At 34.9% G+C, this 27,197-nt stretch overlaps 1 protein-coding gene across 1 annotated transcript; it reads left to right on the forward strand.

Annotated features, from left to right (window-relative positions):
• Positions 1–341: 341 nt before the first annotated feature.
• On the forward strand, positions 342–21,491 carry LOC131950462 (F-box/LRR-repeat protein 21). Its single transcript, XM_059312629.1, has 8 exons — positions 342–576; positions 4,129–4,219; positions 5,720–5,973; positions 12,464–12,616; positions 13,829–13,949; positions 16,180–16,331; positions 17,749–17,916; positions 20,943–21,491. Exons 1-8 carry the CDS (start codon positions 484–486, stop codon positions 21,135–21,137), a joined length of 1,227 nt encoding a protein of 408 aa, XP_059168612.1. The 5' UTR covers positions 342–483; the 3' UTR covers positions 21,138–21,491.
• Positions 21,492–27,197: the final 5,706 nt, after the last annotated feature.

Genomic DNA, 27,197 nt, shown 5'->3' on the forward strand with positions numbered 1-27,197 from the left:
ATTCTTCAGATGGCAGTTGATTTGTCCATTGCTAAAGTATTTTATTTCCGATGGTTTAAGGTCACCGAATTTGAAGGATCTTTCTGAGGCATGAGTTTATACATGATTGTATTTTCTTCTTATTTGTGGCAGTTATTCTCGATGTCTGAATAGTGAAAGACATGCCCTAAATACCATGCGCTATGGATGTGACACGACGTCCAATCAAGAGACTAGACTGTAAATAGCCGACACCATGGGCCAGTTTGTGCAACTTGTTTACTTAGAAGGTCAAAAGTGACACATTTATCTGGACAACAAATCCAACCCTTCTAGCAAGATACAACTGTTTTGCGCACCAATGTTTCGTGTCTATTGAAATCGGATATTCACGTAATTTGTCATTCAATTCGCGAAGGGCATGATATTTCGAAAGTGTTAGATGCATTGAAAAAAAATAAACTGTCCTATAATAAGTTGATGTATAGATTCGTATAATCTACGATGGCTGAGCAAGATTGGGGCAATCTACCCCAGCATATTTTATTGCAAATATTCCAACAATCGTCCCTCAACACTATTGGAGCCTCAGCTCAGGTAATGTTAGTTATAGAACCACAATCTACAAACAGTAAATTGTTTTAAGTTCTTAATGTTAGACTTGTGGTGTAGAGCAGTAGCATAACATAACACTTTACCTTTGATTTGTTTTCGTTAGTATTGCCAACACGATTTGTGCTGTTTACAATGAATAAATAAATCAATGGGCACTTACTGAGTTGACGGGACGCCCATCTTTATTGTTGACTTAAAAAAGATTCATTTTTCAATGTTAATTCATAACGAATGGATGTAAAATAATTATAAGCTTAGTTATGGTTATGTTTGTTGAGTTTCGCAAACATAAGTTACATTAAGCCATGGTTTATTTGACAATGAAATATAAATAAATTCGATTGTACTAATTTAATGTTTTAACTTAAATATATAATTAATTTAATCAACACAGGAAAAAGAAATAAATAGTACATTTAAATTAATAGATCTAAATTTGGGTAAAACCTTAGTTTAGCGGCGGAAATTATCGGGTAATGTTTGTTGAGTTTCGGTAACTAGAGTACGGTAAAGCATGGTTTATTCGACCATGGAAATATAAATAAAGTGAAAGTCGATTGTAGTAAATTAATGTTTTAATTTTATAAGTTTAGTAAACAAAAGGAAACAGGAATAAATATAATAGTAGATTTAAATTAGTAGATCTAAAATTAAAAAAAAATATATAAATATAAATTTAAAAAGTCAAATGTAATATTTTTAAAAATGTTTTTGGCAGGCAGCGGATTTGCGACCCTTAATTAATTAGATCTAGATCTAACTAGCTGCTAGGCCAAGTAAAAGAATATAGATTTCGAAAATAGTAAAAATGATTACCAAAATAGTACGAGTGACTAGATACAGTGTTCGTACCCTTCTTTGTAAAAGAAACCAAACACCATTATTTGTCTGCTATTAAAAACTACCGGTATACCCCCCCCCCCCACACTCACACACACAATAAGAGGCTGTGGAGGGGTCACTGTGAGGTCACAGTAGCCCAGTCTAATACGTCATAGATTGAACTCTACCCTAACTTTTGTTCTCCCTCACCCCTCCCCAGCCAAACACCCCAACTACCTACATGGGGTCACGGTCAGCTCATACACGTTCAGATATCAGTGACCTTAGTTACTAGGAGGGGTGGGTTATTCTGGCTCTAATCGTCAGCTTTGGTAAAAGATTTCAAAAACAGTTTGGAGAGTGAATTCGAAATACCGGTAGTTAAATTATACGTAGACTGCCACTTACAGCTTCCCTCATATTTTTATAAGACTACCTACGTGCAAACTCAGACAAAGGAACAATAGCGGGTAAAAGAAAGCTTAAGATTTGTATGGCCGATCATTCTTTCATTAAATAACAATTTTAAATACTTGAAACACATTTACACGGTCAGTCACGCAACAACAACAACAAAAAGACAGGTCTAACACTCCTCACTCCCTCCCTCAATAACGTAGTAACTGAGAAATCGGGTTTCTTCTGCGTTTCAGCGAAAAACGTCATACCACAGTGTAGACTCGTCCAGACTTTTTAAAGTCTGAAATTCACTTTTCTAAACTCAAGACTTTATCCACACTGCGTACGAATTCTGTTAAACAATGTTTATTAGCAAAAATATTTAGCTGAAATACTTAAAAATAACTAGCAATACAAAATAATTACTAAAGCAATATTTAACACGCAAATAAAATAAATCTATAAAATGTTTATACGTTCTGTATGAAAAATAAAAGATGACTCCAAATAAGTATGGTTTACAGTACTTCCGGTGGATTCCGGAACAATTTGACAGACTTTGCCATTGTTTTACTGTTTTTTTACTGCTATACCATTCCGGAATAATAACCGAGGCTAAACTAAGGTTTTACCTACATTTGAGTAATAAAGTCAAGTGTAATAATTAGTTTTGATGATTATTTTAGAAACACTGTAATAAAAACTAGCACAAATTTTGCGACAGTCAATCGGATCTAAATCTAGATCTAGGCCTATATATTGTAAATAGTAGTAAAAAATTACTCTAACAAAATTTAGTAGCAGCAATAATTATTAAGAGACACTTAAATATAATTAGCAATAAAAAATGATAAGTGAAACAATATTTATCATGCAAAATAACGTAAGGTACTGAAAACAATATGGCGCCAAAAAAGTATGGTTTATTAAACTTCCTGTGGATTCCGGAACAGACTAAGCCTAAGTCATTGTTTTTCTGGGTTTTTTTATTGTTATACAATTCCGGATAAACTACACTCAAACGTGAGTTCACCATTTTGAGAATCGTTTTAAAAAAAATGGATCATTGGAGACATTTTTAATGAATAGAAAAATGAGTTCTTTAGCGACCAAAGAGATTTTTTTTCAACATAGTTTGAATCCGCTAGCAGCTCTTTAACTTTTACGGGTAGGCCTATACTAATTTTTTTCAATCCATTTAATCCAAATGCATTTTCACGACATTGCAGAACTATACCAAACTGATATAAAGCATGAATTTATTGCTTCTAAACGTAAATTTTGCATTTGGTGTCTACATTTCCAAAGCGGATGATAGCTTTAAGATGTGCATATTTAATGGTAACAATATTTATAGCCGGGAATCAAAACTAATGTCTCTATAGAAGTTTACATTTTGATGTCATCCTCCCTTACCGCCACATAAACCCTTGTCAGAATTGTCAATTTAACAGAAAAATGTATTTAGTAATTCATTTTTATCAATGGCAAAAAGAATTATTCTTTTTTTTTTTTGCATTTTGTTGCATTTTTGTTGGTTAGGTTGGTTGTTACATGTGTGGGTTAGGCTGGTTGCTTCATGCATGGGTTAGGCTGGTTGCTACATGTGTGGGTTAGGCTGGTTGCTACATGTGTGGGTTAGGCTGGTTGCTACATGCGTGGGTTAGGCTGGTTGCTTCATGCATGGGTTAGGCTGGTTGCTACATGTGTGGGTTAGGCTGGTTGCTACATGTGTGAGTTAGGCTGGTTGCTACATGTGTGGGTTAGATTGGTTGCTCCATGAGTGGGTTAGGCTGGTTGCTACATGTTTCTTGTGTGGGTTAGGCTGGTTGTTACATGTGTGGGTTAGGCTGGTTGCTACGTGTGTGGGTTAGGTTGGTTGCTACATGTGTGGGTTAGGCTGGTTGCTACATGTGTGGGTTAGGCTGGTTGCTACATGTGTGGGTTAGGCTGGTTGCTACATGTGTGGGTTAGGCTGGTTGCTACATGTGTGGGTTAGGCTGGTTGCTACATGTGTGGGTTAGGCTGGTTGCTACATGTGTGGGTTAGGCTGGTTGCTACATGTGTGGGTTAGGCTGGTTGCTACATGTGTGGGTTAGGCTGGTTGCTACATGTGTGGGTTAGGCTGGTTGCTACATGTGTGGGTTAGGCTGGTTGCTACATGTGTGGGTTAGGCTGGTTGCTACATGTGTGGGTTAGGCTGGTTGCTACATGTGTGGGTTAGGCTGGTTGCTACATGTGTGGGTTAGGCTGGTTGCTACGTGACACATGTGTGGGTAATGCAGGTCGCTTAATGTCTTTATTATCTTTAAGGTTTGCCATTGCTGGAACACAGCAACACAAGTGCCTTCGTTGTGGCGGTCCATAAAACTGATCCTGAATGAAAGAGAACTGGAAAAAAACGGTTAGAGATATAGATCGTAATAAACCGGGAGTAATCCCCCTTAAACCTTCTCGAATATTCTTAAATAACACTACGTGGGATGGCAACTCGGAATATAGACATGATTTTTAATTACATAAACATTTAAAGATAGAATAGAATCTAGTAGAAAAAAGAATTGCACACCAAGCGAACGCCAAAACAAAATACGGATAATAGTGCGGAATATTATTAGTACTTTATTCATTTTTTGCGCTTTTGCGAGAAATCAGAATTAGCGTAAATTACTACTTCCGTTCAACGGAAATTACTCAAAATTTGGTAGACGTTATAGGATTAGATTTTTTACTTACATGTGAAATTTCATTTATATATCTGAAATATTACTCAAGTAATAGGCTTTTGAAAAATTCAAAGTAAAAAAAGTACCACTTCCGTTTATCGGAAATCGCTCAAAATTTGAGACGGATCTACGATTTTAATACAATACTTATATATAAAATTTCATCAACCTAGCTGTAACGGTACTCAAGTTATCGTGTTTACAGACACACTGACACACACACACAGACACACACACATATACACACAGACATACGGACAAGATTGCAAAATTATGTTTTTCCGACTAAGGGATATTTTTTGCACGATTACAAGACTTTCTCTATATTTCGTATATACATGAAAGTAAAAAAGTAGAGATTTTAAAAAGTTTATTTATTTATTTTACAAATCAATATACGAATCATAATGAAATATCTCATTTATGTTTATGATGTGTACGTGCAGTATACGTGTATGTGTTTATATTCTTATACATTTACAAACATATGCATATATATGCATATACATGCATAGACATATATATAAATATAAAAAAATAAATATAAATATATATATATATACATATATATATATATATACATATATATATATATATATAATATATATATATATATATATATATATATATATATATATATATATATATATATATATATATATATATATACATATGCATATATATATATATATATATATATATATATATATATATATATATATATATATATATATATATATATATATATATAATCCGGGTTGTTTGTCACGCTGTAAATTAGGACACACACTAGTTAGATCGGGTAAATTACGGGAAAGTTCCAGAGGTATTGTTTTAACTAAAAAGCGATATTCATCTACAACCGGATGAAAACGATAGTGTAAGGGAAGTGGCAGTCGTGATGTTAATGATTAAGGTAAGAGTAAGAGTAAGCGAGAGGGTAATGTTAATGCTTGCTCTGACTTGTATACTCGTACTCGATGCTGATTGCGATATTTTATTTTTTTATATTTTAATTGTATAAAATGGTTATATACATATACATATATATATATATATATATATATATATATATATAAATATATATATATATATATATATATATATATATATATATATATATATATATATATATATATATATATATATGGATACATATTCTTAATCTATTGATATAGCACGGAGAGTTATTGCACTTACAAATAAATGTGCAAAAAACGTGACAAAGTTAAAAGTTGAGTGCAACGGAAGCGTTCGCATGAACCACATGCTGAAGACACTGAAGACCGTGTTCGAGATATTGTCCAGAAGTAGACCTAACCTCAAAGTGTTTGAACTGCAGGGACTATACCAGGACTACCCGACAAACACCGAAATGACAACGTTTGTTACGGCCGTGAACACATTTCTGGAGCAGCAGAAAAATCTGGAGGCAAGTGTTGAATCATTGTCACGTCTCTCTTCAACATCACGATAGGCGCATTACATTTTAACACATGTTTTACTTAAATGTGTTGGAGGAAACTCCGTCCAACATTACAATTGAGATCGAAGGAGAAATATTTATCGGTAAAGATATAAATATTCTCTTGAGAACCAAGATGAAAAAGATATCGGTAAAGATATGAATATAGATATTGGTATAGATACATAAACAGACACAGACACTGATACGGAAACAGATGTAGTTATTGATGTAACTTTAGATGATTACACTTTGATTACATTCATAAGCAAATAAAACATTTAAAAAGTTGTTGATTTATGTCTCTAAACCTTTTGTCAAAATGGCCGCCGTAGCATGTGTCTGTAAATAGTGCTGCGTATATTTCCATTTTTAATGTGTTATTTGTGACAATTTTGTGTTGTTGTTTTTATTTCAAAATTTGGATTTTAATGAAAGTGATTGAATCGAGATACCCTTGTTATCTTAATTTAGTATGCGCGTTTTTATTTCTAAGTAAAGTAAATTTTTGTAAGAAAATGTTCATACTAAACAAAAACAATTGAAACTTGTTGATTGTATTTTGGTCCTGGTGGGACCAAAATACATAAACAAGAATGGATGAGGATAACTTGTTCTTCGACGTCTGTATACCGGGATTCAAAGTCTTCTTCCCTGAACCAAATACGGTAGAAATTACAATCCTTCAAGGCCGATGGCTGAACACGATTACAAATGCCGAGTTTCTAACTCAATTTGCCAAAATAATAGGCTGCCAGGAGACTGAGTTCAAAAGGGTATACAATTATGTAGAAGTGAATGTCTGGTATGCTACACTGGGTTCAAGGAAAATTTACGAGTCTCATGCTCACTGAATTCTACGAGCCAAAGACACTAACCAATGAAAAGACGCAGAGGTTAACTAGAGTAAGCGTCACTCATGTCGACAAAAAGAACTGTGTTAAAGGTACATTGAGATGCGCTCCCCTTACTTTAGTTAGGCTGAACTGGAAACAGCCCTTCAGGGCCTATGTGAAGAGGGGACCAAACATCAAGACCGAAGATCGAGGGAACTACTATAAATTCATAATTAAACCCAAAATTGACTAAGAAAAATACCTCACTTTATAAGATTTAAAGATGCTGAAGGGGCGGCACAGGTGGCAGTGATCCATCTCTCAGAGAGAAGGATGTTGTGCCCCAACTGTAAAACAGATAGGCACTACCCCACCATGTGTAACCAACTTTACGCTCGGTTCATGGACGGGATTCAAAAGAAAGACGGGAAGTATAATGTAGTAAAGCCTTGGGGGGAACAAGAAAAGGCAGCTCAAAGACAGCGACTACAAAACGACAAGAGATGTCTGGAAAGTTGGGACGAAGACGATATCACCAAACTGATAGAAAGAAATGGCAAGGAGATCAGCGCTAGCGCGGCACGAAGAGAACAGCGTCTGAAGAGGAAAAGAGAAGATGGTGTTGGTGATAAGGAAGAGAGGAGTACACCAAGAGATACAGGAAGCAAACAAATGGGGTCCATACAAATTATGGAAGGTGAAGAATCGCCTACAATATTTAATAATACACAACTATCCCAACCATCTAACAGCGACCTAGTCAAAAGAGGAACAGATCAAGTTAGACAATTGAAGGTTACAGTAGAAAAAGTCCAATCACCAGAAGATAGAGAACTCCCAGACAGCGACAGGGAAGAGCCAGTAAGGCTAGAGTACGTCGCTGAAAGTAAGGACAGCTTACATTTTGCAATAATGGACGTTCCCCTCCCAACAGGGGAACCAGATATTTTCAACACAACAAACAATTCATCGGATGTGTCAGATAATGAAAATGAGATGGAAAGTGACAATGAACAATTTGAAGGACTCGATATACAGCAAGATCAACCACAACAGGCCAAATAAAATTAACAGAACCAACCATGGGTCTACACACATTAGTAACTTTAAACATTAGGGTAACCGGCGGTAAAACCCCGGCTCTCATTCATTTCATTCATAAACATAATATCGACATTTTGCTATTACAAGAGATACATTTTAACACAATAGAACAAGCACAGACATTTTGCAACATACTGGGGATTAAACAATCAATACATAGTACAGGGCAGCACAGTAGGGGAACCAGCATACTTTGCACAAACAACAAATACAAATTAGAAAACATGAAAACAGACACACAGGGCAGATTTACAAGTGCCACAATTAAAGACAACACATCAGAATACACGATCATCAACATATACGCACCAATAAAAAAACAAGAACAGAAACATTTCTACAGAAATCTACAGAAAACAATAACCACAGAATACAAAGATCATAGAACAAATTGATATACTGTAGAACATAATATACATCAAAAATTTAAAAGACGCACATACAAACAAACCTAAAAATGATACAGAAACAACCTACTTTAGTACAACACACCATAGTTCATCAAGGCTAGACAGGATATACGTACATGAAGACACATAGGTGACCAAGATAAAACACATAGCCCAAACACTTCGATTCACCGACCATAAAGCAACATTAGTACAGATAAATACCACATCCAATGTAAAAATTAATACGGCGTACTGGAAATTTAACAACACTCTATTTGAAAACGACAGATACACTGCAGCGATAAAAGACACGGCCGCACACTACACACAAACAATTCCAACAGCATACGCATTACACCACTGGGAAGAATTCAAACATGTAATAACAAAACTCACTATTAAAATAGCTAGGGAAATCAACATTGCCATGAAGCAACAAGAAGAATACTTAGAAAGTCAAATACACACACTAATTAGTTGCAATAGCACTCGAGACAAAATAGATGAAATAGAGAGAGAACTAAACACACTGCATGCACATAAATACAAAGGCGCTCTCATTCGCAGTAAAATAGATACTTTAGGGAGTGAAGAACCATCCCACTACAATATAATACTTGAGCAAATGCATGCCAACAACAAACACATCCATAGTATTACCACCAGCTTTGGCACTGTGACAACCGACCCCGAAGACATCAAACAAAGTTTTACATTTTATCAACAACTCTTTGAATCAGAAGAGGTCAATGCTGACACCCAAGGCAAATATTTAGAACATATCATAAAGGCAGACGACGAAGACCGAAAGAAAATAGGCACTCCCATAACTAAAGAAGACAAAGTCAAAGCAATCAATGGATTAAAATTAAACAAAGCCCCTGGTCCAGATGGCCTGACAAACGAGTTTTATAGGATTTTTGAAACTGACCTCGTCCCTATTTTACTAAAAAGTAGAAAATAAATGCTATACATCACAATAATGCAAGCGATCACTCTACTATAAGCGATGAAAAACGTGGGGCGCTGTGATTTTCTTACAGTTTCTAATACTGTTGACTCTCTACAAGCTCCCTAATAAAAGTCAATAGTATTATCTAATCAATAGTAATATAACTTTTACATCTTATATTAACAATGACCGATAAAAAACTTTTACTTCGGCGCCCCACGTTTTTCATCGCTTATAGTAGAGTGATCGCTTGCATTATTGTGATATGTAGCATTTATTTTCTACTTTTTAGTTCAATCAGAAAACGTGGGTTTTTAAAACTTTTTAATGATTATTATTTACATCCTTAGTTTAGAGCCCCTCTTAGAGAACCTTAGACAGTACATCACTATAAAAGGACTGAACTACCAAACATGGCTGATAAAAAGATATTGGCCTACGCCGATGACATGACTTTTCTACTTCAATCTGAGAAGACCATAAAGACAGTAATGGAAAGGTTTATTGACTTTGGTAAAGCCAGTGGCGGAAAGATCAACACGGACAAATCGAAGGTTATGGAAGCAGTACAATGGGCAGACAAAGACGACTACAATACAGACATCACAGTGGTGGACAAACTAAAAATTTACGGAATAACCTATACAGGCGACAACAAGATTAAAGACAATGCTACCTGGCTAAAGCTGACCGAGAAAATAGAATCGTGCCTTAAAAATTACAAAAATATTAACACAACGATCTTCGCCAGAGCCGCCTTAGTAAACAGATATGTCATACCTAAAATAATATTCATAGCAACGAATTTTACGATACCGAACAGATTCATAAAAACAACGAACAAGCAAATTAGGGAATTTATCTTTTAAAAAACAACTAGAAACATAAGAAACAAAACTTTGATACAAAGTAAGCTAAATGGCGGTATAGGGCTACACGATATACATACAAAAATCAATGCCTTTAGGTTAAAACACTTAGACAGAATTAGGATAGAGCCACACAACCACCCATTGGCTCAATAATATATAGGGCTTAAAAGAAAGAATATCCTCATAGTCAATATCACAACACCACATTATGGAGGGAATGATAGAGGGAACTTCTACAGAGAAATATTAAAAATATCTAAAGGAAGCAGCAACATCATTGGAGAAAATATTTTAAAAATATACGACATCCTAGTCGAGAAACAAGCAACTCCTCTATACCATAGGATTAAATGGGCCAGAGAGTACAATACAATATATATAAGCGACACCTTCAGAAACTTACATAAGAAGGAAATAACACGCAAAGAAAGAGAGATTAGCTATAGGTTAATATTTAACACAACCCCAATCTCACGCAACACCAAGTCAAGCAAAAACATTAAAATTACATGCCAGACCTGCAAACAAAACATACACGAAACAGAAAAACACATTTTTTAGAATGCAGTACAATTCAATTAGCAAAACAAACATTAAATACCATGTTAAAAACAAAGCAAGCAATCATTGCAAACAAAGCTATTACATTTAACAAATCAACAAGACTGGAGTCGCAATATATGACGACGACAAACTGATTGCGACGGCCGTCTTTAGATCGCTAGTCTGGTATTTACAAAATAAGATTAAGTATGACGGATTTAAATTTACAGACATAGCTGTCAATGAAATCTTTAAATCTTTCATGTGTTCTTTTTCCCACGGCACCGGTATGGTCTTTGCCCTCATTGAAAACAAAATACTATTTCATTAAAAAGTGTCAAAACTGCCCTACTGAAGCATGCCAAATTTGAGCTTGATCTGCAATTTTGTTTCTCTAAGGTGTATAGCAGACTCACTTATAGTGTACACGTTTTAATGCGCCATATCTAAGTATTGTGAAAACTGGCCTTGAACTGTTTCCTTATACTTTGCTTCAAAATAGAACGTGTCAAAATACGTGTCAAAATACGGCCTTGAACAGCTATTACACTTCTCACTGCAGTGTCACATGTCTTTTCATGACGTAGTAAGTAGAACAATGCTTGTATCCGCCGCTAAGTTTGGCCTAAAGAGGAATAATTTTCTTTCCAAAACAAAAACAAAAGACAACACCACCCTCAACCCATTTGGTATCCAATTAGAATCTATTATGTATCTCTATTTTTCGCTTTCTACCTTTTATTTACACATTGTTAATATTTTCTATTAACTTCTCACGCTGTTTATATTGTAAAAAAAATTCTCAACAAAACTGTAGAAACAATTAAGACTTTTACTATTATGGTTAAAAAAAAACATGTTTTTACTTCTTTATTTCTAATTATCTTCACTTAAAATGTTGATCTTTTTTTTTTAAAAATGTCCACCATTTTGATCATGTAATGATAATTTTTGTTAATGTTTAAACTTTGTTAAATACAAAGCACACACACATTTTTATATGTTGATGTAATTATTTCTATTTGAAAATAAAGTTATTAAAAAAAGTAAATTTCAAAGTCCCTTTTGTTGGGTCTTTCTTTGAAAAAAAATCTAAAACATTCAAAATTTGTCACAATGGAAATCTTCTAAATCCAACGATAGGCTACTATGTTATGCATCTCCTAGAGTATTTGTAGCAGGATTGGCCTAAAATCTAAATGATGGAAAACAGCAGCCAAAAATTACTTATTAAACATTTTTGGTATGATTTTTTATAAAAGATGGTTGCATCATACGTTGACTTTCTTTTATCTGCTGTTTTCAAATGTTTAGTGATACTCCCCCCTTAACCTTAATATAGTTGTTTCCTAAAGTGTCGTCTCCAATAGTACCCATATATATATATATATATATATATATATATATATATATATATATATATATATATATATATATATATATATAAATATATAAATATATATATATATATATATATATATATATATATATATATATATATATATATATATATATATATATATATATATATAAATATATATATATATATATATATATATATATATATATATATATATATATATATATATATATATTTGAAAATACAGCTGAGTTCATTTTTAAAATTCAGCTAGTTTATGATCAATCACATTAAACTTAACAAGTGTTTGTTTCTAGCTATACAACTCTTCATTGTTTCCTTAGCCCATTGCTTCTATCATACACAATGAAGAGTTTGTTTTTATAATCGTTCCACAGAAATTTGTCCTTGAAGGCACAGACATTGAAGAAAAGTATGTGAAAAGTTTCTTGGAGATTCTAGGCACATCTTCAGGGGAGAAAATGAAAATAATTACTCTAAATTATAACTTTATTGACGGACCTATTGATGATTTCAATACCATCTTAAAAGTAAGTCATTTCATTTTTTATGTCCATAAAGTAATTTTACGTTTTTATTATACCTCAATATGTTTTCTTTTCGGCTAAAACCTTAAAATAGGTTTCTTTCTTTTAAAGATTTAAAGTAGCTAATGTTGATTTAACTAAGGAATCAGGTAAACACAAGTCTCCAGCTTTTCAACCCATTAAGATAGGAAATTAACTTCAAACTTATTAAAGGACATGGTAAGGGGTGGAAGCAGGCGTTGTAACTGAAATAGCAATATAAACATAAAGTGATATTTCAACGCCAAGGGTAGACAAAGGTACAGAATATAGTCCAAGTAAAGACAGAACAGACAGACCCGACGGGTTCCGAACCTACCACTCCACACGGCACCAAATCGCCTCGCCTTCCATGCCTCAAGTCAGACGTGTAACCGATTTTACCGATCAGCTCTACAAAAATAGAGCTTTCTTGGCAGACCACTATCATAGCCTGTGACACGGGAGACGCGGGCTGGCGTGACCTCTGAACCCTAAATCGCCTGCTTCCACCCCTTACCATGTCTACACTATACCCATTCAAGGAAGCTACTATTTGTCTGTATCATCGTCCCTATACTTGTGTCGCTTGTCTGGTCGAATAATAGTCCTTGTTGTGTTTATAAGGCTAGCGGTCAGACCCTTTAGGGTTCAGAGGTCACGCCAGCCCGCGTCTCCCGTGTCACAGGCTATGATAGTGGTCTGCCAAGAAAGCTCTATTTTTGTAGAGCTGATTGGTAGAATCGGTTACACGCCTGACTTGAGGCATGGAAGGCGAGGCAATTTGGTGCCGTGTGGAGTGGTAGGTTCGGAACCCGTCGGGTCTGTCTGTTCTGTCTTTACTTGGACTCTATTCTGTACCTTTGTCTACCCTTGGCGTTGAAATATCACTTTATGTTTATATTGCTAACTTATTAAAGGTTGGATTAGTATATTAGTATGTTGCCGTAATCTTCAGAAATAATGTCGAATTGGTTTTTATTTTACGATTTTAAATATTAGACACACGAATCTCCCCTCTCTAGTGCATAAAGCAAGGCTAATTATTTCATGCTTAGATATTGACAATATCACATTGTGACCATCTAGCTTGTCCGACAAAATCAAATCTTCTTGGCTAATGAGTTTTTGCTTGCTAGTTCACTCCTCGTACAATTTAAATATAATTTCTCAATTGATAAAGTGTTTTGTGTCCAGAATTTTAGGAACTTACACAGGCTTGACATAGGATACATTAACCAACAATTGATAGAAAACCTATCAAACAGTCTTGGGACAAATTTCACCCAGTTGTTTATCACTGTCGAAGAACTAGAAGGTAAAGTACTGAGCAGAAAGTCTTATATTAATTCTAAAATAAGTTCATTATAAATAGAGCATAACCAGTGGTGGAATTACAAAAAAGCACCCCTCCCTCTTTTGGCCAAAGTCCGAAGAACTTAGCGCTGAGAGCGTATTTTGTACAATGGCCGGCCAATGCGCGCACTGTCCTGGATGTCCTGGCCAATGTCCTATGTAGACTAAGTTGTGATCTCGTTTTCATTATTCTGGGTGGGGTTGCATTTGAGTAACATATTGTTCAGCTCTTGTTTGTATAGCATTCAAAATGCTATGCGACGTGGATCAAAATGACCGTCAGATCAAGAGACAGACATACCAGATGGCTACCAAAATAAATAATCCAAATCCTAATGGAAGAGAATTTGTGAATCAAGGTATTTCTGAACTAAAGAACATGTGGCCTGAACTTAAACTAGTTTACGGAAAAGCAAGGCATAGCCAAAGCCAAGGTTCATAAGAACGTACTAACCAAGATGTTCAAAATATGATGATGACATAGATGCAGACAAATGAATCAGCTCATTGGGCTAGGAGTCTCAAATTCATTCAATTTAAGAAAAACCTTAACTTGTATTAAGGAATACAACAATCGCCAAATGAAACCTTGTTTGGATGCAAAGCAAACGTGGGACTTAGCACTTCAAATCTACCAAGAGAGGCTCTCGATAATTTAGCTACTGAGGAAGATTTTGAGAACATTGAATAAGAAATGGAGGTTGCCATAAATGCAACGACATCCTCAGCTAACACATCTGCTGCCGTGGCGGAATGTCCAGACCAGTTGCGTGGCAATAATAAGACCAACAGATTCTGTATGTTAATGAAAAATATTGTAGTGCAGCCCATTATTGTGGATCCTGTGGCAACGATGCCCATGCAATTTGCGGAATAGCCAATGAAGCAGACGAAAGGTACGGAAGGAACATTACTTGCAGATTATGTCACAAAAAACAAGAAATCACGGACAACAGGTCAGCAGCTCATAATAACTTTCAAACTCAAGGTGCTAAGATGCTAACAAAATCAGATACAAAATTTTAAACAAGCTGAAGTGGAGATAATGTTCGCATCTGTATACCAGATGTTGACAGAGGCCGCGGTGTTTCCCGAAGCTTCATTGTAGTTATCATGAGCGTCGAGGGCGCTTTTTACAAGCTAGGAACGGAACATGGTGTACTAAAATAACTATATGCTAGAAGTGAGTTTTCAATTTTTCACGAAAAACTGCTCTCATTGTCGCCCGTTGGCACTAAGGAAAAATCACAACGAACCATCGCATCTTCATAGTTACTGGCCGGTGGCCAAGGCTACATTTGTTGCAATTGCACAACCAAGTACACAACAAATCGCTGCAAGTGTAAAAATAACAAGCTGCTATGTAATTCTAAATAATATCAACAAAAACTTAATTTTTATGATCCTTACGGTATTAAACAAAAAAATCTGCTCATAATCTTCTTCTTCTTCGTTCTTAATTGAGAATATGGTGGAGGATTTAGACAATAAATCCAACTTCGTGAACGAACCGGACTGTGGTCTCCAGATCAGCAGGTGCCCCATATAATTTTTCCCTGAGTGGGGTGAGCAGGGGCCAGTGTCTGACTCGCGCCTGGTTATAAAGAGAACATTCCTGAAGGACATGCTCAGTATTTTCCGGGGCCTTGCCACAAGGGCATATTTCGCCACACCCAATTTTTAGTTTTTTATGCATGCGTTGATTTAGTCTGTTATGGCCTGTTCTGAGTCGAAAGATTATGTATTGTTGTTTTCAAAATCTGCTCATGATCTTCTAATTCGGGCTTTGGCCGGTCGTCCCTAGCCAGATGATCTTCTAATTCCGACTGGCCGGCCAAAGGCCGAAGTCAAGTAAAGTTTCAGACTTTGACCGGTCTATATGAGGCGATATTGGCCAATGCGGGCTTTGGCCGACTTTGGACTTTGACCGTAACATATATATATATATATATATATATATATATATATATATATATATATATATATATATATATATATATATATATATACATATACATATATATATATATATACATATATATATATATATATATATACATATATATATATATATATATATATATATATATATATATATATATATATATATATATATATATATATATATATATATATATATATATATATATATATATATATATATATATATATAATTCTTTTCATAAAATTAGCAAGCATTAGCGACACGGCATGGGTGGCTCTAAAAAAATCATGTCCTGATCTTGTGGTGTCCTTTTATGTGAATGGTATGTCAGAAGTTGTCCTATTGACGCCAAGCATTCCCTTGATCAGCATAACAGCAGTAGCGCCTCTCTCACATGAGGTAAGTATTGACACACACTGAGCAGATATTTACAGGCACACACACACACACACACACACACACACACACACACACACACACACACACTCATGCGCACACTCATACACACAATCACACACAAACATACAAATGCACACTGATACACATGACCACTCATACATATACACACTCATACAATTATACACACAAATGTACACACTTATACACTTACACATGCATACACACATATATGTATAATTATATAATATACAGGGGTTTAGTGGATAGTGGACAGCGGGTAGGACGAGGGCTATGCTGGAATGTATGTATTTGAGACGGAATAAAAGTAGTGAACGTTGTTGTTTGTCTGAAACTAACCGGGAACGTAATAGTATTGTAATCGTGAATAAAAAAATCGAGATTTTTGCAAATCTCAACGTTCTACACCTCACTGAGTCAGAAAAACATAGTTTTGCAATCCTGTTCGTATGTCTTTGTGTGTGCGTGTGTGTGTGTATGTATGTGTGTGTCTGTGTCTGTAAACAAGATAACTTATGTACAGTTACAGCTTGGTTGATGAAATTTCATATATAAGTCTTATATTTAATTTGTAGATCCGTATAAGCTTTTAAGCGATTTCCGATAACCGAAAGTGTAACTTTTTATACTTTCAATTTTTCAAAAGCCTATAACTTGAGTATTATTGCAGATAGATAAATGAAATTTCACATGTAAGTAAAAGATCTAATTCTCTGCCTTCTTTAAAATTTTGAGTAGCTTCCGTTGATCGGAAGTAGTAATTTAGGCTATTTCCGATTTCTCAAAAAATACATTTGCATTTATAAAGTACTAATAATATTTCGCACTATTATGCACATATTATTTGGCGTTCGCTTGGTGTGCAATTATTTTTTTACGATATTCCATTCTATTTAAAAAAGTTTAAGTAATTAAAATTGAATTTAAAATATTGTCTATATCCCGAGTTGCCATCCCCCGTAGTGTTATAATAGAATATTCGAGAAAGTTTAGGGGAGATCACTCCCGGTTGTTTTTTTTCATAGTTAAACTTTTTAAATTTTTTTTCTATTTTACAATTTCCATTGCCTGATAACAAAGCGTAACATTCAGGCTAACTGTGAGACAAAAAAAAAAAACGCTCAATGAAAATTTCAATCTTGGGGCAGTGGCGTAACAAACATGTAAGCATGATGGACAAACTTTACAGACCCCCGATGTCAAATGGCCCCTGATCATGCTCACTTTATTTTTTCTTAAATAATCTTTTTTACACGTTCGTTATTTCGTTTGTTTATTTGTATGTTTGTTGGTTTATTTATTTAGTCGCATATTTATTTAATCATTTATTTAATTTTATTTTTTTATTTATGGAGAGAGAAAAAGATCTATACACATTTAAATTAATGTCTCTCTACAGTTTGAAATTGCAAACATAGCAACGCTGTACCAGCATACACTGGAAGAACTTCATATAGAAAATCATTTTGGAGAGCAAGAACTATCTGAAGATTTTTGTAAACATTTAGCTTCATTTCAACGCTTACGGAAGTTTTCGATGTCCATGATGATAAAAACAGAAGCAAACGTAACTGTCTAACTACTAGTCTCATTTTATTTTCTTATTTTCAGTGCATTTAGAAGCATGTTGTGCCCGGGACGAAATTTCAATTTGGCGCTCCCCCCCCCCCCCCACGCACACACAACCACACACATCCACATATATATATATATATATATATATATATATATATATATATATATATATGTGTGTGTGTGTGTATAATTCAGTGTGTGCGTGGGTGTGAGAGACAGTCCGGAAAAGATTTAATAATAACGGTGTATGATTTTCGTTCCCTAAAACTTTACTCGACGCCAATTCAACTCGCATTAAGATGCGTTATCCATTAAAAAAATATTAATGTCTGAAAAAAAATAAACCTAAGGGGTCATCAATAAATTATCTCCCCCCTACCCTCCGTCACACATCTGCTACCCCCCCCCCTCCCCGCTAAATTGACGTTACACCTCAGACCTCAGTCTACAACCCCCCTCAAAGTTGCAGTTGAATTTTTATTTTATAAGCAATAAAGTTTATCTACTTAGCAATCCTGTGTAAATCCTTTCGATTTTATTTTTAGTCGGCGATAAAGCGCCCCCATCCAGGAAAAGCTAGAAAGCGGTGTTTGCCGGTCACTGTTTCCTAAGGGTATTTGTTTTATAGTTACCCAATCAAGGTAGAAAACAGTTAAAACAAAATGTAAAGGCTTGTAGCCGTTAAATTTCTTAACTTTGACAGTTCACAATTCAAAACTGAAGCTTAAAATGAGCTTTTATATTTTAAATTTTTCTACCCCTTTTGGCACCCCTTCGGGTCAACCTCTCTGGCTAGTGGCTATAAATTTGTTTTATATTTGTTTTATTTTTCACTACTGACCATCCAATTACCGTATATATGGGTTTATGCTATATCGCTCTCTTAGTTATTGTACTTAAAGTTTATAATTTAGATATGGCTGCCATGCCACCTTAAAAAACGCCTTGCATAGTCATATTGTTACTAGCTGCATACCCGTGCTCCGCCACGGTTAATCTTTTTTAAAATGTACCAACTTGGGAACAGAACAAAACAAAACACAAACACAACACAACACAAACACGACACATAAACACAACACAAACACAACATGAACACGACACAACACAAACACGACACTAACCACAACACAAACATAACACAACACAATACAACACAAAAAACACAAACACAATGCAAACACAAACGCAAAAAAACCATAACGCTTTCTTAGGCGTCCTGGTCCAGAGAGAGCCTTTACGGCATTCTCTAGAAGTCTAATTTCATCCGTTTTAATAACATAAAAAAAAAACAAAAAAAATGTATCCCATTATTGAACGTGATGACACGTGTGGAGTAGTTGGATAGGACTGCCTACTAATTTGGTCAAATTTTTTATTAATTCATAAAAATTACTCAGGCGATCAATTAAGTCAAAATAAATGTCATGATGCATTGTTTCATGTCTTGACCCACGTACCAATTACGAACCGTATTTGTCAGTTAGAAGTGCCTGCCATTTCGCTCGGGCGTTTCGATCTAGACAGACAGACTGACGAGGTAGTGAGTTAAATAAAAGCTTGTAGAAATAGTGATTTTGATAGACTTTAGACTAATTAGATTAATATTTTTCTGTTTTAATTATGAACCTTAACATAAAATAATCAATGCGGTAGTTATTAAAAAAATTAACTTACATTAGTGAGTGAGTTCAATTTCTTTTTGAATTACCCCCCCCCCCCCCTGGCATAATTATAAAATATTTTAATTAATTAGTTTTTTCGACCATACTGTTATTAAAATGTATCCCACTTTTCAAGAAATCTAATCGAAAATAGTATTGCAATTGATCAGTTTAATATAATATAGCAATGTGCGTTTATTTAATATTTTCTTCACGTTATGGAAAAGTGTAAAAACTGTGTCAATTATACAAAAAATGTTAGTCGTTATATAAACAAACCCTTCTCCAATGGTAATAAAAAGACAATGTGGTGTAGTTTAAAAGTAGTGCGTGGTACGATATTTACTTTTATGGTTCCAGAATCTATAGCAATGACGGACTGACACACTACCTAGCTGCTTATATCAGGGGCGGAACTACAGTGCCGCCAGACCCCGCAATGCAAGGGGGCACGCCATTTAGGGGCCCAAAGCGGACCATAGTTAAAAAAATTCTTGCAGTTTTGAATAGATGGTTGTTTTGTACAAATGACACCATCCCACGCTTTTGTATATTCTTTTTCCATTTGTTTTTAAACCACTGTGAAAGCCGAGTCCTCTTTCTCCTACAATCAAACTTATCAAAGATAAGCAAACGTTCAAACCACTTCCATGACTTATTTTCCTTTATTTAAATAGTCAAATAAGGGTGTTCATAAGCTCAATTTAATGTATTTCTACTAAACAAATTAAAAAGCATTTACTTCTCTTAATTATTATTTTTTTATAAAGTACATACTTAAGAATGACATTGTTTAAAAAGGAAATGTATTTAAAATTAATAATATAAATACAAAAAGACATACAAATAAACATAACCATTACTTATACAAAGCTTCTTCTTTTATATTTTTGACCGAATAGAGGTTAAGAGGTTTTATAGCATAGATAAAATAAAACTGATTTTCACAAAAAAAAAAACCACTAATACACACGACATTATGTCGTAATTTGTTTTAATTGAAACTTTTTTTTTCCAAACCCGAACAGGCCAGCAATGAGTTCCTATGTTATTGTTTTGTGTTTATGTTTATATATATATATATATATATATATATATATATATATATATATATATATATATATATATATATATATATATATATATTTATATTTATATATTTGTATTTATATTTATATATTTGTATTTGGGTGGGCCTAAAATGTGTTTACGGGGTGGCCCTTTTTTTCTAGTTCTGATACTGGCTTATATTATACATTTTAAAAATGTATACGTTTTGATTACAAATGTTTCGTTTTGTTTGTTTTTACTGATTAAGTTTTTTTTAAAATTTTTATCGCGTTTGTTTTCACAGATTAAGTTTTTGAGGGCATTTGGAGAAGTATTAAAAAGACCAAACAGTTTGACGGATGTCAAGTTTAAGTATCGCGACAGTCGAACCATCGGTTCTAAAGTGCTCAAAGAGATAGAAAAACTAAAAGAAGAGTCTGTGAATAGTGGCTTGCTACTGAATGTTGATTTACTTGTACCAGGGCAAGATTACTTTTAAATTATTTGTATGGAAAAAAAAACACACCAAAATATGTAATTTTATTTATTGAAAACAAATAATAGGCCTACAGAAACATTGTTGTATTTTAAACAGTTTTTAATTCATTGATCAGTTGTTTAAATAGCTCTTTTTCATTTGTATTAAATATTCAGTAATTAAAAAGAAAAGTTATCTTTTTAAATAACAATAGAAATATGTTACTCATTACGTTTTAACTACTTTTTTCATTACGTCAATGTTATTAGCTGTATTACTCAAATTAAAATTATTTATAGAAATGTATTTTCTATAATTTTAGCTGTTTTCAAGCATGTTATGAGAAAGGGACCATCCTCTTAGCAAAATACATTATGAAAGGACAGACTTTGTTCATTTTAAAAATTGATAGCTAATTTTAAAAAAAATATTTTAATCTAAATTAAGTTTTTAAATTTGTAGAATTATTATTGATTTTAGAAATACATATTAACAAAGTTTAATTTAGGACTTTTGCCACATTTAAATTATTAATTAAAAAATGAACTTACACATTAAGACTACATATTTGCTGAACCACATGTATCAATGAAAAGAAAAAAAAAACCTGCACTTTTATAAATGTTTAATTTGTAAACAACAGTTTCTACAGTGATTTCATTTGATTATACTATACACACTACACAGCCAAAATGAGAAATTTTTATGATCATAAATGTACCATCTACCATGACAAAAATTTCATTAAAATAAACATTTGTTAATGTTATGAATTTGGTCTTTGTGACAGCATAGGAACAGAATGTTCCATGTAAATATATCTCCATTTTGAAAGCAGCATCAAAGGCACAAGAGATGATCATAGCAAAAAGTCACCAACACTAAGCTGTATTACTTTAATACTGATTGATGCTCAGGTGACAAAACTAGTAAACAAAAACATGTGAGCTTTAACTCACAAGCATTCAGACAAACAGCATCATGGTCCAACTCTATCAATCATAAAAAAAAGTAGACCCTATTGTTTATTTAAAAAATAGTGCCAACTGCATGAACAATGTAAAAACACATACATCTACGGCCGTTCTCTCGTGTTTAACCCCATTCAAAGGGTAATTATGTTACAGCACCTCTATTTATAATATGCAATAAATAAGAGTTACATTAAACAGTAATAGGACATGAACACGTTGTGGTTTTATTATGAAAATGTTCCATGCAGCTAAATAAACTATGACTTTTTATTCTTCTTTTTCTTTTCATAGTTTAATTGTTGTAATATTCTGTAGCATTTTTTGTGGTTTCGAAGGTTTATTTAAATATAACAATCGTCATAAGTTAATTTAATTTAAAATATGTTTTTTTAAACAAATCATTCAGATTATTTTAATATTTAATAATAATTAGATATTTTGAAAATTCATCATCAGGACAGATTAAGTAGAGTTTATTTGCTTGAAGGACCTCTGCATATGAAGGGATATCGTGGTCAGCACTATGCCCAGCCGTCTTTGTTTTCTTAACGAGAGTTAGGTACCCATCAGGGCTAAGTGGACTCAGGGACATTCTACTGACTTAAACCCGAACTCGAGCAGTCTAGCTCTCTACCGCTAGTCCAAGCCGTTCCATTTTTGAAATTAAGAAACAAGTGCATGATTGAATTAGTCCATAATAAAAAAATGGAAAAAATACTACTATATACTATTTTTGAAAGTCCACACAGGGTATTGATGTGGGGGTTCTTTAAATGGGACGTGTGGACAAATGGAGGGTACATCTATTATTTTAAGTGGGCATCTTAATCGGGTCACCATGGGCGTGTGGTTATTGACGATTTGCAGAGCTATGTTTTTCATTAGACCTAGAAAAGGTCATGTGTGTTGATAATTTTGTACCTAGAGTGTTTGGAAATTGTAAAGATACAATTAGAGGTACAAAGTTGATGTTACAACAGTGATATTTACAACAGTGACAGGCATAAGTCTTTTGACGTAATAATTGCTAGAAGATGAAACAGTGTTTTGCACTATAGAGACACACGGACGATAAAATGTCATACAGGACAAAATGGTCGATACTGGGTAAAAAGATTGCTGGACAAATAATATGGAAGTTAACGAACCTCTCTACAATGTTTTGTAGGAGTAAGTAACAACTATAAACTAGGTATAAGAGGAAGTTTGTGCAACTTGTTGACTTATAAGGTAAAAAATTGCACATTTATCTGGACAACAAAACCAACTCTTCTAACAAGATATAATTTTTTTACGCAGCAATGTTTCGCGTCTATTGTAATCGGATATTCACGCAATTTGTCATTCAATTCGTGAAAGGCCTGATATTTCAAAAGTGTTAGATACACTAAAAGTAAAAAAATAAGTCATTTATCAAAAGCTTTTTGATAAATTTGTTTTACAGATGGCTGATGGTTGGAGTAATTTACCCCAGCATATTTTATTGCAGATTTTCAAGCTGTCGTCTATCGACACTATTGGAACATCGGCTCAGGTAATTTTAGTTAAAGAACCAAAATGTATAGATCTATATTGTAAATGGATAGACCTAGATCTAGAATATATTTTCTTAATGCTAGCCTTGTGGTGCAGAGAAGTAGCAAAACATAACACTTTACCTGTGATTAATTTTCTTTATCATTTTCGACAAGATTTGTGCTGTTTACAATGATTGAATAAAAATCAATGAACACTAATTAATTGACATGAAGCCTCCCATTTTTTTTTTGTTGACATGAAATTATTTTTTTTGGCCAATGTTGTATTTATAAGGGATATGGTTATCATTGTTGAACTTTGTAAACATTAGTTACTGTAAACCATGGTTTATTTGACTAGTGAAATATAAATAAAGTCGATTGAACTAATTTAATGTTTTAACTTAATTTTATGTTTAATCAACACAGGAAAAAGAAATAAATAGTACATTAGTAGATCTTAATTTGAATAATAAAGTAAAGTGTAATAACTAGTTTAATATTTTTTTTGAAACACTAAAATAAAAACTTTCACAAGTTTTGCGACAGTCAATTAGGGCTCGATCTAGATCCAGGTCTAGATACTGTTAAAACTAGTAAAAATTATTATAACAAAGTTTAGTAGCAGCAATATATATCTAGAGACACATAAACATAATAAGCAATACAAACTGATTAGTGAAACAGTATTTATCATGCAAAATAACGTTATGTACTTTAAAAAATATGGCGCCAAAAAAGTATCGTTTACTAAACTTTCGGTGGATTCCGAAACATATTACGCTTTTGTTTTCTGTTTTTTTTTTACTGCTATACAATTCCGGAATAATAACGCACTACTGGGAGTTCACCATTTTAAGAATCATTTTAAAATATGTAATATATCATTCGAAAAAAAAAATTATGAATAGAAATTTGAATTCTATAGCGAATAAAGAGACTTTTTTCAACGTTTGAATCCACTAGAAGCTCTTTACCCTTTACGGGTAGGCCTATATTTCTTTTTGAATTCATTTAATCCAAATTCAATTGCACGATATTGCAGAACTATACCAAACTAAGACCAAACTGATATAAAGCATGAATTTATTGCTTCGGAACGTAAATTTTGCATTTGTTGTCTACATTCCTCCAGCTTTAATCTGTGCATATATTTAATAGTAACAATATTTATGGTAGTTATTAAAACAACTCTTTTTATAGAAGTTTACGTTATAATGTCACCGCGCTCCCCGTTCCACCACATAAACTATTGTCAGGATTGTCAGTTTAAAGAAATTTAATTTGGTAATTCATTAATTTAATTGGCAAAACTAATTATTCTGTTTTAATATTTAAATTTTTGTTGCCTTGGTAACACCCAATGCGGTCCGCAGACCTCTCGTGGCGCCACTGTAATTAACACAAATTTGTGGGTTAAGCTGGTTGCTACATGTGTGACTTAGGCTGGTTGCTGCATGTGTGAGTTAGGCTGGTTGCTACATGTGTGGGTTAGGCTGGTTGCTACATGTGTGAGTTAGGCTGGTTGCTGCATGTGTGAGTTAGGCTGGTTGCTACATGTATGGGTTAGGCTGGTTGCTACATGTGTGGGTTAGGCTGGTTGCTACATGTGTGAGTTAGGCTGGTTGCTACATGTGTGGGTTAGGCTGGTTGCTACAAGTGTGGGTTAGGCTGGTTGCTACATGTGTGGGTTAGGCTGGTTGCTACATGTCTGGGTTAGGCTGGTTGCTACATGTGTGGATTAGACTGGTTGCTACTTGTGTGTTTAGGCTGGTTGCTACATGTGTGGTTTAGGCTGGTTGCTACTTGTGTGTTTAGACTGGTTGCTACATGTGTGGGTTAGGCTGGTTGCTACATGTGTGGGTTAGGCTGGTTGCTACATGTATGGGTTAGGCTGGTTGCTACATGTGTGGGTTAGGCTGGTTGCTACATCTTTGGTTTAGGCTGGTTGCTACATGTCACATGTGTGGGTTAGACTGGTTGCTACATGTGTGGGTTAGGCTGGTTGCTACATGTGTGGGTTAGGCTGGTTGCTACATCTTTGGTTTAGGCTGGTTGCTACATGTGTGGTTTAGGCTGGTTGCTACATGTGTGGTTTAGGCTGGTTGCTACATGTGTGGTTTAGGCTGGTTGCTACATGTGTGGGTTAGGCTGGTTGCTACATGTGTGGGTTAGGCTGGTTGCTACATGTGTGAGTTAGGCAGGTTGCTACATGTGTGGGTTAGGCTGGTTGCTACATGTGTGGGTTAGGCTGGTTGCTACATGTGTGGGTTCTGTTGGTTGATACATGTGTGGTTTAGGCTGGTTGCTACAAGTGTGGTTTAGGCTGGTTGCTACATGTGTTGGATGGGTTGGTTGCTACATGTGTGGGTTAGGCTGGTCGCTACATGTGTGGGTTAGGCTGGTTGCTACATGTGTGAGTTAGGCTGGTTGCTACGTGTATGGGTTAGGCTGGTTGCTACATGTATGGGTTAGGCTGGTTGCTACATGTGTGGGTTAGACTGGTTGCTACATGTGTGGGTTAGGCTGGTTGCTACATGTGTGGGTTCTGTTGGTTGCTACGTGTGTGGGTTAGGCTGGTTGCTACATGTGTGAGTTAGGCTGGTTGCTACATGTGTGAGTTAGGCTGGTTGCTACATGTGTGGGATAGGTTTGTTGCTACATGTGTGAGTTAGGCTTGTTGCTACATGTGTGGTTTAGGCTGGTTGCTACATGTGTTGGATGGGTTGGTTGCTACATGTGTGGGTTAGGCTGGTCGCTACATGTGTGGGTTAGGCTGGTTGCTACATGTGTGAGTTAGGCTGGTTGCTACGTGTATGGGTTAGGCTGGTTGCTACATGTGTGGGTTAGGCTGGTTGCTACATGTGTGGGTTAGGCTAGTTGCTACATGTGTGGGTTAGGCTGGTTGCTACATGTGTGGGTTAGGCTGGTCGCTACATGTGTGGGTTAGGCTGGTTGCTACATGTGTGAGTTAGGCTGGTTGCTACATGTGTGGGTTAGGCTGGTTGCTACATGTGTGGGTTAGGCTGGTTGCTACATGTGTTGGATGGGTTGGTTGCTACATGTGTGGGTTAGGCTGGTCGCTACATGTGTGGGTTAGGCTGGTTGCTACATGTGTGAGTTAGGCTGGTTGCTACATGTGTGGGTTAGGCTGGTTGCTACATGTGTGGGTTAGGCTGGTTGCTACATGTGTGGGTTAGGCTGGTCGCTACATGTGTGGGTTAGGCTGGTTGCTACATGTGTGAGTTAGGCTGGTTGCTACATGTGTGGGATAGGTTTGTTGCTACATGTGTGAGTTAGGCTTGTTGCTACATGTGTGGTTTAGGCTGGTTGCTACATGTGTTGGATGGGTTGGTTGCTACATGTGTGGGTTAGGCTGGTCGCTACATGTGTGGGTTAGGCTGGTTGCTACATGTGTGAGTTAGGCTGGTTGCTACGTGTATGGGTTAGGCTGGTTGCTACATGTGTGGGTTAGGCTGGTTGCTACATGTGTGGGTTAGGCTAGTTGCTACATGTGTGGGTTAGGCTGGTCGCTACATGTGTGGGTTAGGCTGGTTGCTACATGTGTGGGTTAGGTTGGTTGCTACATG

Source organism: Physella acuta, unplaced genomic scaffold (assembly GCF_028476545.2).
Source record: "Physella acuta isolate Inbredline_101_S28 unplaced genomic scaffold, ASM2847654v3 ptg000765l, whole genome shotgun sequence".
NCBI classification, from domain to species: domain Eukaryota; kingdom Metazoa; phylum Mollusca; class Gastropoda; family Physidae; genus Physella; species Physella acuta.

Bases quoted from the DNA above. Each gene is read 5' to 3' on its own strand.
- LOC131950462 (XM_059312629.1), top strand. From the start codon at position 484: ATGGCTGAGCAAGATTGGGGCAATCTACCCCAGCATATTTTATTGCAA. The intron at 5,974-12,463 runs GCAAGTGTTGAA...ATCGTTCCACAG, and splicing joins AGCAGCAGAAAAATCTGGAG to AAATTTGTCCTTGAAGGCAC. The intron at 12,617-13,828 runs GTAAGTCATTTC...TTTTGTGTCCAG, and splicing joins ATTTCAATACCATCTTAAAA to AATTTTAGGAACTTACACAG.